Source organism: Pungitius pungitius, chromosome 17 (genome assembly GCF_949316345.1).
Source record: "Pungitius pungitius chromosome 17, fPunPun2.1, whole genome shotgun sequence".
Classification (NCBI taxonomy): Eukaryota; Metazoa; Chordata; class Actinopteri; order Perciformes; family Gasterosteidae; genus Pungitius; species Pungitius pungitius.
Window position 1 is genome coordinate 12,467,181 of NC_084916.1, and position 15,539 is coordinate 12,482,719.

At 45.2% G+C, this 15,539-nt stretch overlaps 1 protein-coding gene across 18 annotated transcripts in view; it reads left to right on the plus strand.

Moving 5' to 3' along the window:
* LOC119219303 (cytoplasmic dynein 1 intermediate chain 1) overlaps positions 1–15,539 on the plus strand; it is a 42,569-nt gene that overhangs the window by 7,422 nt on the left and 19,608 nt on the right. For all 18 annotated transcript variants that reach the window (XM_037474424.2, XM_037474429.2, XM_037474426.2 and 15 more), the window contains 4 exons: positions 11,417–11,512; positions 13,246–13,417; positions 14,331–14,430; positions 14,551–14,676. In XM_037474424.2, the coding sequence (XP_037330321.1) occupies positions 11,417–11,512; positions 13,246–13,417; positions 14,331–14,430; positions 14,551–14,676 (494 nt within the window). The remainder of the gene's footprint in view (positions 1–11,416; positions 11,513–13,245; positions 13,418–14,330; positions 14,431–14,550; positions 14,677–15,539) is intronic.

Consider the following 15,539-nt stretch of genomic DNA (forward strand, 5'->3'; position numbering starts at 1 on the left):
TTACTAGATACTAAAAAAACTCATACTGCCTGTGGGTTATTTATAACGTTGGAGTACTCTTGGATGCTTATACGTAGTGAATATTTTAGAGGATGCAAAACGATTCGTATTTAATCAATAATAACTTGATCTTAAGAATTCAATTTGACAGTTTCTCGGAACTATTTGAGTGTGTGTGTGTTTATGTTCCAAAAGTCTGACTTTGCAAGGTGGTATAAATAAAGGTTAAAACATTTTCAGTTTTTTTATTAATCAGTTAACCGTTAAACTTGTCTCTTTATATTGATTCCATATTTAACTTCATAAAGACACAGAACCCCCCCCTCCCTAATCCCCAATCACCCCTTTCTTGTACAGTTTGTCTATTTACACAGAACACCAGCCTCTTTTCTTTCTTATACATTCTTGGTCTCTCTTTTCCTTCCTCTCTGCCCTCAGGGTCTGATCTGGAGCTCTCAACTAATGCTACCTCTGTGTTGTGGTAAACATTACATTTAAGAGAGAGGAGAGATTTAGTGGGGGGGGGGGGGTGGTGTTGCCAGCGGGGAGGAATGAAACGGAAGAGTAAATCTCTTGTCCTTATTATGGTTTGTCTAACGGCTGTATGAATCTCTTTGGATTGACCTCTAGTTGTTGCATCTGATCTGATTTTGCACCTTTGTGTGTGTGTGTGTGTGTGTGTGTGTGTGTTGTATAGTGGTAGGATGTGAGGCTTACAGATGATTTTAACTGTGATTTAGCACGTTCCAGGATTTGCAAACCGTGGGACTGAAGTTAGTCGTGATCCTCGACCTCCCAAACTCAAAAGAGAAATGAAAAAAATGATATCAAGATATGTACCTGTCTATCTATGATGGATCATTGTCATTGCTATCATATGTTATTCAGGCCTGAATTTACTAGTTGGGTGTGAATGAAGGGGGCTTCACATTAAAACTAGGATTGACGTGTGTGTGTGTGTGTGTGTTAACGGGAGGGGAAGTGTAGTCGCATCGTGATCACTTTAAATCATTGACAGATGACTAGGAGGTTTCATTCTCTCATGGCCTCCTCATGAACTACTGACCTCTCCAGTTCTTATATCTGCCCTTGTGCCCAAAGGTGGCTGGTGAAGTGTGTGTGTCTGAGTGCGTGTGTGAGACACTTGTGTAAGCTTTATCAGATTGTGCAGATTTGAAATGACTTTTCTGCGTGATCATCTTCAACACAAGAGTTTGTGTTATTAAAGCTCCCATGGAGTTTGTGTGTGTGTGTGACTCTCATTTAAACCAGTTAATGATACAGCTTTTCATTTCCGTGTCCGACGGCCTTCCTAGAATCCTGATGTGTAGCTGTCTATGCATGTTCCTGTTCCCATTGGCTGCTCCCTCATCTGTCCGTCCTGAGCGTCCATTGTGAGAGACAATCGGATTAGCCCCAGTCACGGTTGGCTCCAGCTATTTACTGCCGTCTTAGTGGGTATGAATGGACATGCTTGTCGTGAGGGATGGACGCTTTGTCTGAGTACATAGCAGGGAAATAAAGTAAGGGATAATGTGGTGTGTGATACTAACCTAACCAGCTAAGGTCAAACACAGTGTGTGTGTTGGATAGCTGGGCGTTTCATGCCTCTGTCTCGTGGCAAATAATGTTGACGTGTTCCTGAGAACCAGAAGTGGTTGCATATCTAATATGGGACAATGTGCTTTCTACCCTGAACAGAACATAATCGATCACTTGTGAAGGTCTAAATGGTCTAAGAACATTAAGATAAAAGTAGAAACGCCATGTCCCTTATGTCTCATAACTTGTTTTGGGATTGAGACTATTTGTTTCAAGGTTTTGGTGTAAAACAACTTTTTTTGCCAACTCTGGAAATTGATCATAAGAATTGGTCGCTCCGTTCCCATCAAGCTAGTTTGACACGAAGAGCGAGCCTGTCTCAGCCTCTTAAAGACACAAATGGCTTTACAGGGTTTGGCTTTATGGAATTAAAATGGGATTTGGCCCAGGCTTTTGGGCTAGATCACAACTTAACTCTGCATAAGTCTTAAATAAGATAAATGATAACGTTTCCCTGTGCAAAATGTAAGTTGTACTACATTTTCTACTTGAATAGCAAAATGTAACACACATACTCATCAGTGTGGAACACAGACTGTTGAAGAATTTCAGGAGTTTCATAGAGACCGGGAACACTTTCTCATGACTATTATTTAACCACAGCACTTGAAATGTTCCACTTCCATTTCACTCAGATCTGACAATATCGCGAGGAGCCGAGTTATAAGACTCTACACATGGGAGGAGGTGGCGATGTTTTACATAGTTTCATCAAGATGTGGGCAGCGTGACTGCCTCTCTCTTTGCGTGCCCCATGCGTCCCTCCTCCGGACTGACCAACCCCTATTGGCCACAAAAACGGAGTCACAAAACACTCTTTTACTTTCTACTGATCTCAATCGGGAGATGGCTATCTGATGTTGGCAAAGCAGGCAAAGGTCACAGGGATGGCAGGTACTTGGTGCATGCGGTTGTGCACGTGTGCAAGTTGGCACGAGGGAAGCCCAGCCCAGTTGGTAAGACATTAGTTGGCGGGCCAAAAGAAAAAGAGAGAACGACATGAAGGGAAGGGAATAAGAGGGAAAGCAAAAGCTGAGGAATAAACTGAGGAGCTGGAGGAGTAAAGGGAGAGAAACAAAGCGGGAGGGAAGCAGCTGTTCTGGAATCACAGGCGTGAGTACTTACTGTGGACCGCAAAGAGGCCTTCAGAGATCCAACTCTGTGTGTGTTTTGGTGTGATTGGATGTTGCAGTGCCAGACCGCCCCTTCTTATGGTTAAAGGTTCACAGGGTCAGGAGTGTGTGTTGGTAAAGTCTGAGCATCTGTATGCAAAAATGATGTGTGAATGGCTCCCTCTCTCCACCCCCTCCCCTAGTATTTTCTGCACCATTAGTTTTCAGGGTCTGTACAGCTTGAGTATATAGTTGGTCAGTAATTCACTCCTTAAGTATATTTACTGCAATAAGTGGCTTTCTTTTGACATGTGGTGAACTGGTAATGGCCTCTAATTGCAAGAGAAAATCCATTTCCAAGCACTAATCTGAAAAGACGCACACATTTTTTTTTTTTTGTGAGTGTACAGCTTCATGAGTATAAACACAGAGCAACAAACATGGCGGAAACAAACAAGCATGCACTCACCAGAGGTTTAAACAGTAGCACACGGGCACATCGACAAACACACACACACACACAACGTCACATAAACTCTAAATAATCCCATAATGGAGCGGTTAAGAAACCAAACGACAAATTGATGTAATGTAATCGTAACCGTTGGCTACACACTGCTCCAATTACAATGTTTACTTTTCTGCATTTCTTTCACAAATTTCTAAATACATTATGTATATATAGTATACATTACATTAACTAATTTGTCAACAGTTAAACACAAAATGTCCTTTAGGATTTAATCCAACAGGTTTAGATTTTAAATTGGTTCCAGAAACATTCTATTGCAACGGAACCTCATTACTACAAGACATAATAGTTTATTTCTCTGGGTCATGATATATAGACTTTGTATCAGCAACATATGTTTGTTGACATGGTTTTGTCATCTGTGTATGTCTTTAAATACTTAAAATACATTTAGGACATAGCTATACTATACTATAATGTGATATTTATTTAAACCTAGTTGGGCCCATAAACTAGACCCTCAAAGACATATATTCGACGTTCTTTGACATTTGGCAACAAATCCTTTTTGTTGGGTTCCAGTCACTAAATCTGTTGCCATGTTGTTGTAGAATAATAAACATTCTTAACTAAAGCCAAATGTTACGGCCTGAATGATGTCATTTAAGCGCAGCAACCTATGAAACTGTCTCACTTTTTCTTACGCGACAAAATATTTATCAAGCACCAAGTGTTTGGTGGGGGGGGGGCGATGGTGGCGCATGGAGCGGCGTGATTGGCTGGGAGCCGCAAGGTTGGCAGCTCGAATCCCGGCTGCTCCATGTGACCCGTCGAAGTGTCCCCGAGCAAGAGACCCAACCGCCTTGCTCGCCTGGCAAAATGTAAGCCATGGGTTACAAATGTCATTTGACGCTTTTATCCAAAGCGACTTACATTACATGTAATGTAAAAGTGTTAAAGTGTTGATTGTTGTCGTTGATCGACACCTTGCACAGCTGTTCCAGTTGTGAAGTGTCGTAGGTGACAACAGCAACAGCCTGGTGAGTCATTGTGCTCATGCTCATAATTAAGGGACAGGGGGTTTGGGGGGGGTTCATCACTGTATTGGTCAGTGACTGAGGCTCAAATGTCGGGCGGTTTGTCCCGTTTCTAGATAAAAAAATTTAAAAAAACAGTGACTGCAACACACGCTCGGTCCCAACGAAGGCAACATGATTGAGGGCTTTGTGGGAGGGAGGACTGTGGTTGCATGACAGTGTGCTTTACATGGTGAGGAATAATATATACGAACATATATATATATATTTATGCACATATGTATGTGTGTGTGTGTGTGTTCAGGCACATATGGAAGTGCTTCACTTGTACATTCTTGTTGTTCCAGTCAGACAGGAACCAGTGTGTGTGTGTGTGTGTGTGTGTGTGTGTGTGTGCGTGTTTTAAAGTAAAAAAAAATTCAAGGAAAATAGTGAATAACCACAGTGAGTGTTTCCAGTGCCCTCGAACAGAATGAACTAAAGTTAGTTTTACTTTGAAAGTACCGTGGAGAGTTGTCTTTCCGTGTTTGGGGACTTGTGGAGTTATTGCCTCGAGGTGGCAGCGTGTAGGGCAGCTATTTACCCCCCAGTGTGGATGCACCGTGTGTGCATGTTCCCACACACACACACACACACACTCACACACACTCCAGATCGGTCTCGGGTTTTCCTATCATGATCTCCTCTCGTCCATCCTGCAATCACACATAATCGGCCAACGCGTCTCGCTTTCTCTCTTCTCGAAAACGAGTCTGAGTTCGTCTTTCACCGCCATCGTCCTCTAAAGGGCGCGGCCTCCGCTCGTGTTTCACTCCCGGAGATTGATGCGGGGTCCCGAGCGGTTTCTGTCAAAGCGCCGTGGCTGCGAAAACCCACAAAAACTCTTGATATTAGAGCGAAATAATGTCTTTCACAGCGCGTAAGGTATTCCAAACTAAGTCACAGATTATTGCAATTTTCCTCTACGACCACCGTATAATAAGGTACATGAACCCCTTCTCCCTCTGGCTTTCTCTCTCTCTTGCCCTCAAAATGGCCATCATCCAAAATAATATTTGCCATCTGATGAGGGCCCTGGATGAGAAGGAATACAGTTTCACGTGTCCCCCTTTTTTCTCTCTTCAAGTTGGTTCTTTTTTCTTTTCAGTTAAATTATGTTGAACTTGACTTTTTGACATGCTTCGCCCCTGCCTCTTCCCCTCCACCCCCCCTGTGCGCTGCACTTTTCTTTTAGCGTGTGTAAAACACGGTTTGCCTGGGTGGTCTCACTTGCACTCGGAGATCCCTTGGACTCTCCAGGGATCTTCTTCTATGAGAGGGTAGCGGTTCACTGCCACAGCTAGCCTGAAGCTCACAGCCCCGCTTCGCTCCAGTCGTGTCAGTTAACCCTCGGCTTCCCGCCTTCAGTCCAGGTTTAACAACCTTTCAACAACTCAAAACAATAATAACCCACGTTTAAACTATACACACTGCTGTACTTACTGCTGTTTTTCAGTCTGTCCTGCTAATAAAATTTAACACATTTTTTTTTTTTTTTCAACTATTAGCGCAGTTCTATGATATTCTAGCCTGACAGTTGATTGAAGTGCGATACGATGAGCATGCTGGTGTTCTGTTCGGCTGCAGTGGGGCATGCTGTTCTGCAGCTCGTCAGCAGGGAGCACTCTTGACACACAAACTCAAGGCCTCACTAACAGCCTCCTCAGCCAAAAGCGTTGAGAGATTTTTATTAGAAATGAATATTGGCTTGAATTAAATTATGCTAATATGAACTAACAGGTTAAATCAAACCTCTTAAACGTGGCTTTTAAAGTCCTAATTTAATTAATAAAATTCCATCAAAAAGCTTTCCTTGAATGTGTCGCAGACTTGCTGGGAATGCTTTTGTCTATTTTAGCACAATCCAACCAGATTCAACCTCAAGCGTCAACCTTTAGCAGGCCCATAAAAGCTCCCATCCGTCTGCCTGTCCCTCATTAAAACAAAATGAAACACCATCACCATCCGAGTGGCAAACACACACAAACAGCAGCATTATTTCTGAGTGACACAAATCCCAGCTCAGATGACGCGTTGGAAGTGAGCCGTTTCCCCAGCGGTGTTTTAATGTAGGTTATGTAGGTCTCTCTGTTGCCCCCCCCCCCTCTCTCTCTCTCTCCCCGACTGGGTTTTTGACAGTGTGGAAAGTTTGAAGTCATGGGTTTTAATCAGGGTCTTGCGGCCGGGCCCGGAGCATGGCGTGGCATGATGCCTCGTCTTAAAGATGTGGGTCTGGGTCTGGGGCCAAGCCCGGGTGGCACCGCTAGAGAGAGAGTGGGGGTTGAGACGCAAAGGGGGGGGGTTGGGCTGAAAGAGAGACGGAAATGGGGGGAAAATCTAATCCGACTGTACCCACAGCACACAGCGGGGTCGGCCTCAGACTCCTGAAGACCTTACTGAGCTGCATTAACGATCGCTAATCATGTGAGGGCATATGCGTGTGTGTGCATACGGTGAGGACGCGGGTGTACACAGACAGGAACACACACACACAGACACACACAATATGCAATATGTGATGAATTAATCTAAGTCATCCTGCAGGTTTTAGCCTCACCAGTTTCACATCAGGCCTCGCTGCCAACGTGTGTGTGTGTGTGTGTGCGTGTGTGTCTGTGCGTGCATGGGTGCGCGCATGTATGCGGCGAATACATTTACCCCTACTGTGGTAATCATGAGTTGATGAACCATCATGAATTTTAAGCATTATTTTCTATTAAAAACAAACGGAAAGGCCAAAAAACTGAATAAAATTAAAAAATAGGGATTTTGTGGACATTTTAAGCATTTAACCTTCTCCTGTCTATACTCAGAATTGGCCATTAATTTGTTTAATGTAGCTGAAAAATGGGGCGGCAATCCAGGCTCTCCAAAATGTGCAGACTGTTTCTGTTTACTACACTCGCTATAGTAGCGTTAACGTAAATGAAGTCACTTCATTTATAAGTCCTGTCTGTCACCACAGGCCTGTCATACACATTAAATTTATCTTAGATTTGCGTCATTGTATTTATGACCTATATCATTATATCACGTTGTCTGAAATCATTGTGGTTGAATAGATCTGTTTTTATGATACTAGGATTAAATTACTGGAGGTGGGACAAATTAAAGTGAGAAAATTCCCCGGATGCCTCAGGTCATTTGTAATATCTGAAGAGGTGAAGTTCTCAGTGAACTAGATGCATTGCGTGTGTGTGTGTGTGTGTATGTGTGTGTGTGTGTGCCACATTAGAGCAGCCTTTCAAGTCATGGCAGCCTCCTACTCCTCTGCATAGTGCTTGTTGTGGTCTGCTCAACAGCCAACCTCCCAGCACCCCTGTCATCTCTGTGTATGTGCGTTGGTGTGTCAATATGAATGTGTGTGTGTGTGTGTGTATTGTTTTTAGGGTTATTCCCGGTGCGTGGATTCCCCAACAGTCCTCCGGGATCTCTCCTTTGTGTCCCTCGTTCCCGTTTCCACGGCCTCTTCTCTATCATGTCCCTCTTTGTGATTAATAAGATTTATAAAAATGAGGTTCTGTCAACTTCAGTTCAGCAGCCACCTCCATGCTGCTGTGATCAGTCCCCCCTAATGCAGCCTGGGCTCATCCTCCTTCCACACACACACACACACACACACACACACACACAGCTTCTAGATAACTACTCCAATTGTTCCAAGCATGCGCTAACTCATTTCAAAACACTACCACTTATTGTGGATTGGGTTCAGAAAAGAAGGTTAGCGAAGGCTTTGATCCTTACCAAACGGAGCACACGCTAACACATTGTTGCCGTGACACACCAAGCCATTGTGCTTCATGTAGCAGCTGAAGCGGAGCGGAGGGTCGTTTACGCGGTGGCAGTATCTTGAAAACTTCTCACCACGCGCTCGATAGTAGCGGCCTGCTGTGAAATAATAATAATAAAGATGTTTGCGCTAATGAAGCACTCAGCGGTGTGTCAGCCGGCATTAAGACCATTAGCTTACCTGAAGTGTTTCACTTCTGTTACTTCATAAAAGCCCAAAACAACATTGTGCGTAGAAGACATAACAACAAAGTGTTGATTAGGCTCAATGCAGTAGCTGGTTGTAATGACCAGTTAACTCCTACCTGTCAGTCACAGCGGGTTGAGAGGGATCCAGCTTTGGAAGAAAAACCAGCATCGATTAGTACGAGCACATGTTGCCGCTGTGTGTTCGCAATATAATGCAAAAGAATACATTTCTGGTTTTTACAGCATACACATCTACTCTATGAAAAGTGTACGAAAGGCTGTGTCGTTACTTCCTTTCTCGTGATGCGAATAACATTTCTTCCAAACTATTTCACATTCTTGCACACGCCTCTGTATGTGTACCTGTGCGTGAGCATATGCATTTTACCCATTCGTGTGTGTGTGTGTGTGTGTACTTGTCCACACTGGGCATCTGTGTGTCTACATACCTGCTGGGCTGTGCTGAATTGACTGGGCACGGTCAGCGTGAGTATGCAGCCAGGGGAAGATTGAAGCAGCCAGACGCGGCCGTCACTGGGTACCGAGGATATCATTACCCCGCGTGTGTAGCCGGGCAAAACGGGAGCCCCCAAGCGGAGTTTCATCAAGGTGGACCCCCCCCCCCCCCCCCCGTCTCCCGGCGAGGGGGGGTGGGGGTGGGGGACACCGGTTAACCTGTCGTCCTGCAGCGAGGAGCGGTATTAAGCGGCAGGTGGAAAGAGAAAGCAGCCCGCGACGAGAAAGAGGTTGAAACAAGAAGTGTGCAGGTACTCACAGGGTAGCACGCGGACAAACTCAAACTGCGGAAGATTGTCTCTTTTTGAGTTATCCTCCCTGCTTCTTTTGCAACTCAACAGGAAACCCGGTTGTGCCCCTGTGTGTGTGTGTTTGCTTGTGTCCTTTTTTTAAATTGTGTTGTATCACTGTTTCCAGCGTCATTTACGGCGATATAGCTTTTTGCTTAACTTGCGTACATGGAAATGTATCTCTGAAAATTTCCATTTAAAGGAAATAAATCGGGATATTTCTGTTGCGGTTCTCTGACAGAACAACTTGATGCATGGCCGCTTGGCAACGACATCAGCAGTATCTGTCTCCCCCCTCGGTGAGGTAACCCATATAGGCCATGAATCACGCTGCCTCGCTCCAGCGTCCTGTGGTCCCGTGGGGGGGGGGGTAGGGAGGGGAGGGTTGACAGTTTGACGGCTCCTCAATGTGGTCTCTCTCTCTCTCTCTCTCTCTCCTCTGCTCACGCTCCTCCCATCCCGATCACCACACATTCCAACCAACCGGGCCGGTCACGTTAGGTCAAGAAAAGGGGAAGAATGTAAGTTTGCAGTGTATCTTAACAATGCTGGTTAGCAGGACCCAGATTTCTGTGTCACATCATGGAGCCTTTGCTGAGTAATCACAGCAGTTGGTGGAGGAGAAGAGTGGTGAGACTGAGAGATGACAGAAATACAAAAATGCATCCGAGAGACATTAAGCCTAACAAAGTGAAGCAGTAGCGGGAGGGCCGAAAGGGTTCTCCTGTGCGGCTCCGTCTGCTTGTCTGTCTTGGCAGCTCCGACTTGGAGCTACTCTGGCAGCCTGCCTGTCTGGTCCTCTCTGGCCTCGCCTCCATACTGGTGGGTCACTGGTGTTTGGATCTCTACAGCTGACTGTTAACCACCGACTTGGACTCAGCCCTGTGTTTGATTTAGCTTAGTTATTTATTATGTACACACAGTATAAAAAGTACAGCCATAAATCAAAGGCTTTGACCGTGAAAAAGAAAGGAAAACAAAGGCAAACAAAGAGAACGATGTTCTGGGATCCCTTAAATAATCAATAAAGAATGCCAGAAACTAATCCAATTGTAGTAATAATATTGCTCAATTGCTCCACCAATCAAAATCGCATTTGTGTCTTTTTAAAGCGGCAGCAGTGAGTTCATCGAGAGCTCTGGCGAGTTCAAGTGATGAATTGGACAGTTCATCCGGTGCAAGAGCGGCTCTCGAGCAAGTGGTTTTAACAGTGCCCCCGGGCCATACTCCAGCTGAGTTAAACACACCCCGACCTGTGTATGTGTGTGTGTGTGTGTGTGTGTGTCTGAGAGAGAGAGACATGACACGTCTGAGGGTGTGATGTAGTCACTTCCTCCCGCTGGACTGAGCCACTGTTGTCAGCCTGACCCTGCGCCAGTTAACCCCTCGCCACCCCTGGCACTGCAGGCGAGGGCCCCGGGTGTGTGTGTGTGTGTGTGTGTGTGTGTGTCGCATGTGTGTTGGCAGACCACAGGTGTCCGGTCACGGTGTTAAGAGGGCTTCTGAGAGGCCCCCCGACTCTCAGCATCTGTTTCGGAGGGACGGAGCGGCAGCAAAGGGGAGGAGAGGTTGGCAAGGGTTACTAACACATTCCCTGAGGGGTGTGGGGGGGCTTGTTGGAAGAGGGGGGGGGGGTCAGTAGCTGACAAGCAGGTGCCTATGTTGACAGTAACCCTTCATACTTGAACCCCACCTCATTCCAAACACACACACACACACACACACACACTGCTCCCACTCACAATATATATTCTGAAAAGGCAAGGCGTAATTGCAGAGCCTGATTGGAGGAATGCAGAGGGAATCCCCTTTTAGACACACACATCACTGGATCTTTTTGCTTGGGGTCAAGGGTGAAATCAAAAGAAAAGAGCTCACACAACTCGGACATTTCCTGCTGTCTGTGTGTGTGTGATTTGCGTGCACAATGTCCACACATGCGGACCACGTGAACACAGCCACAGCACACATTTGTAGCTGTAGCTGTGGCACAGGCTGGTTTCCTGTTGAATTTGTTACTCCCACTGAGATTATGTATATCCACAAGCAACACTTAACTTCTTCCTGAATGTTGTCGACTGCAGTCCAGAGTAGAAACGTGTATTTTAAGGGCTGAAGCCTAAATGCACTGAAAAAAGTGCATTTTTAAATAGGAAGACTTAAAAAAAAACGGTGTGTCTGTAAATCAAACCCATTTGGACCCAATGTTAGTTAGTCAGGTGTACCGGTGCGTGTCTGGCAATGATTATTTTGCTAAGAAGGGGGGCGGGCAGAGTACACAGCGGGAGGTTGAAGAGAATTGGAACAGCTGTTGATTAACATGAGCGCTCCCTCTCTTTCGTTCTTTTTTTTTTTACCCTATCGCAGTGGAGGAAGAAGAGGAGGATGAAGAGATGATGGAGGCGAAGCCAGGCCCCGAGTCTGAGCAGCAGGATGAAGAGGACAACAGGGAAAACACAGAAGGTACAACGGATTGATGAATGACTCCCGACTACCGCAAACACAACACTTTCCATTCTTTATCCTCCGGTCGCTTTCTTCCCCCTCGACTTCTCACATGTTGTTGGTCAAACTGTCACGAAACACGGCCACTTTTGTGTGACACCCTCAGCCAGTCGGTGGGGGTTAAGACGGGTGCAGCATATCAGCTCCATGGCATGTGGGGGTCAGCGCTGATTAAAAACCTGTCATGTGACCCTTCGACCACGCTTCAAAGGGGGAGCGGAATGGAGAAGTGTGTCTGTGGATGGTCCGCGGGGTCAAATATGGATCTGGTGGGACGGGTGAAACACAACATGTGATGGAGACACAGATTAACGGACACATTTGTATTCAAACACACACAAACACAGCTCTGACTGTACTGTAACTGCAACACGCACATCGGACAGACGTATGCACACGCACGCACTCATAAACACAGTCATCCCTCTTCATCCTGGCCTATTAGAAGGTCTGGCCTTTGATCTCCGCCACTCGATTCTCTGACAACTCGTAAGAAATACAAAGGGATAGGGGGGATCAAAGTCAAGAGGCAGGGTAAAGGTCGACATATGTGTGTCTGTGCGTGGCGGCGTGCGTGTGTAAAATTGCATGTGCGCTTGGGGACAGTGACTTCAAAAACCGGACGCCGTGCTGTGCAGCCATTACGTTCAAAGGGAGGCGTCCTGCTCAGAGGGCTTTGTTTTCTCTCTTGTTTATGAAGTTCTTGCAGTAGGGTTTTATTAGAAAATATGCATTAGGAGCTGTTTGTAGTTTATTATGTCCCGGACGGGATTCTGGTTTTGATAGAGATAAAATGAATGTTAATCCGACATTGGAAACACGTCTCTTTCTTTCCGTGCAGAAGTTGGCAATGAAAATGACCGCGTAAACCACAGAGAGGTGCAGAGAGGCATCTGTGATTTTGTCAGTAACAAAAGTACAATGTATGAAAAGCTCAGGAACTCAAAGAATGGGGGGTCAAACATGAACAATTGAATTGACAAAAAATATAAACGAAACACATCAGTGCACCGGTGCCAGGATGATCAAAAAAATAAGTTCTGAAGGTAAAAAAATGTCTCTTTCTGTTGGTCTCCCTCTCTCTCCCCGAGAGAGATTGGAGGAAGCTCAAAGTTTAAAGCTGTTCGACAGTAATTGAGAGAAAGGTGGAGAGAACGACAACATAACCATTTTTTGCAAGTCAAGTAAAATTATTATTGTATTGATTTGAAATGTCATATTCACAAGCATTATTGTTTGTTTGTTAATATGGGTAAATAAGGGGGCTTAGCCTAAAAGAGAAAAAGATATATATATATATATATATATATAATATACTTATTATATAAACAAAGGAAAACGGATAAGGTACAATACCTTAGATTAAACAGTAACAACTTAAGTCCATTTATATTGGCGCTGTTATTTATTATAAGAAACATACAGAAAAACCAAACATACAGTACTTTGATAATCTATTAATCATATACTTAAAAATCCAAACCATTCCCAGCTTGCAGCTTCTAAGTTAGACGTATTCACTGCCTTTCTTTGTCAAGTAAGTATTACACATGAAATATCTCTGGGTCTATTGGTCTGAGTTTGTAGATCATGTGAGTATGACTGGTGCTGTTCACTGACTCCAACAATAGTTTGTTCTGTGTTAAATGTCGAATGAGGACTTTGTGTCCGTGCCATGTTCCTTTCTTCAGGCTCATTTCCAGTCCTGCGTGAACTGACAGAGGAGGAGAGGCAGCAGATCCTGCACTCCTCTGAGTTTCAGAGTTTCTTCGACTGCAGCATCCGGGTGATGGAGAGAGCTCTGGCCGAGGACGGAGACATCTTCTTTGACTACAGCGGCCGGGACCCGGAGGACAAAGACGGGTGAGCGGAGAGTAGGCGAGACAGGGGCAGGAGGAGTGAGCCTGTGTTTTGATATAAGAGCACATGTGAGTGTTTACTCCCACGTCTCCAACTACAAAATGTGCATAGACTGACTCATGCCCAGTGTGTCCATGCAGGGGCCTTTGTTCTTCAAAATGCATGTCTTCCTGCTGATGTCACACTTTCTAGGAGGGTGGGGGGGTTGTTTAAAACTCCTGTGAAGTGACACAAGAGCATTGTTTTGCCGTTCGAAGAGTTGCCTCCAAATGGAGGTCAGTGAAAGTGTTGGTTGAAGTTATACGAGTCCCAAGTGCAAAGCTGCTTCAGTGTACTGCTCTGCTATTACAGAAGAATGCAGCTCACTTCATCTTGGACCACTGCAGCCACAGAGAAGCATCAAGCCTGTGGTCAAATAGAGATTATGTCTAAAATAGGCCGTGACCCAGTGCTTGACATCGGTCCTCTTCTTTGTTTCCACGCACATGCTATTTTTGAAACTGTAACAACATAACCGACGTTTCATTACGTTGTTTATACTACCATTAATTGTCGCATAGCTTTGACGACGGTAAGCCGGTAATTCAGGCTGATTAGTGTGGAGCGTCTGTTGCAGTAAGCGCTCAAGTAAGAATCTGCCTTTAACAGAAGGACTGCCGAGCTAACATTTACAAATGGACACGGAGACAAAACAACTGGCGGAACAACTTCAACAATCTGCACCGGATCTAGTTGACCACATGCAACATGTTGCCTCAAACGATGACTCACTCCGGCCAGTCAGACGGCTCACCCCATTTCTTCTGATGGCCTTTAATGTGATCCAGCTGCCAGTGCCTGACCAGAGGCAACACATTTCATTAAACGTTGGGCAACATGGACGTCAACTCGGACGACATTTGTTGTGCTTTTTCAGGGACTCGGCCAGCGGCTCCAGCCTGTCCTTCAGTAGACTCTTCTACGATGAACACTGGTCGAAACATCGCGTGATCACATGCCTTGACTGGTCCACTCAGGTGAGGCTGGGATCCTGTTGTGTCTCACCTTGAACGGGCACTGAACATTTTCCTTTATTTTCCCACAGTGTTCCCAAATTCAAAATCTTGCTTGATAACATTTTTTTTTTCTCCTCTCAGTATCCCGAGTTGCTGGTTGCCTCCTATAACAATAATGAAGATGCTCCCCATGAACCTGATGGTGTTGCGCTTGTATGGAACATCAAATTTAAAAAGGCCACACCAGAATACATCTTTCACTGTCAGGTACTTCAACTTATCGAACCTCTCCCATATTTCCATACCCATAACCCATCGTAGCAGTTAAGTTTGTTGTCCTCTTTGTGTATTTTCCTGGGTTTCGCTGCAGAGCAAAACACTGAAAAAAAGAACAAAACCTCCTCCGTTTTCATCTCATCTCTTTGTATGTCTTTCAGAATTTCACACTAACACCATTATCCTCCACTTTCTTTCTTTATACAGCAATCCAACAGTCAGTCAGTATTTTTCCTCTTTTCTACCCTATAATGACAGCACCTCTGTCAATGAAACATAGCAAGTGAAGGAAAGGGAAATGAGAAGCAGCTCCACATGCGCTAGTTTGACCCTCCAGATTGGATTATAGCTGAACGCTGCTACCAGAGGCAAGTTTTAATGGAAGGAGCTCGGTAGGAAAGAATGCCATTGATGGGTGAGATGCTAATAACAAGTGACACAGAGAAAACGGTTCGGGAGGAGGGACGGGATAGAAGAATTTGGTGTAAGGGCTTCACGGCTCCCACGAGACAGGCAAGGCCCTATAGAGACGTCTCTGTAGTAAAACGATGTGGCCTACCGCTTCCTCATCCAACGCTGCCACATGTGAGTTAGCCCACCCACGTCGATGCTGCGTCCAACACCAGCGCTGCTGCGCTTTCCGATTACAAAGTGAAACACTTCAGATGTACACATACACCTGTGCTGGTGTTAAGGTCAAAGGGCATTCACCCCGCTGCTGCGCGCACACACACTCTCGCATTCAAGTGCCACTCAAACCAAGAAATATCTCTCCTTTTTTCAATCACACACAGAACCTCATATTCCTGCAGACCACATGCTGCGTGCAACTGTCTCAATGCGAAACTCGCCGT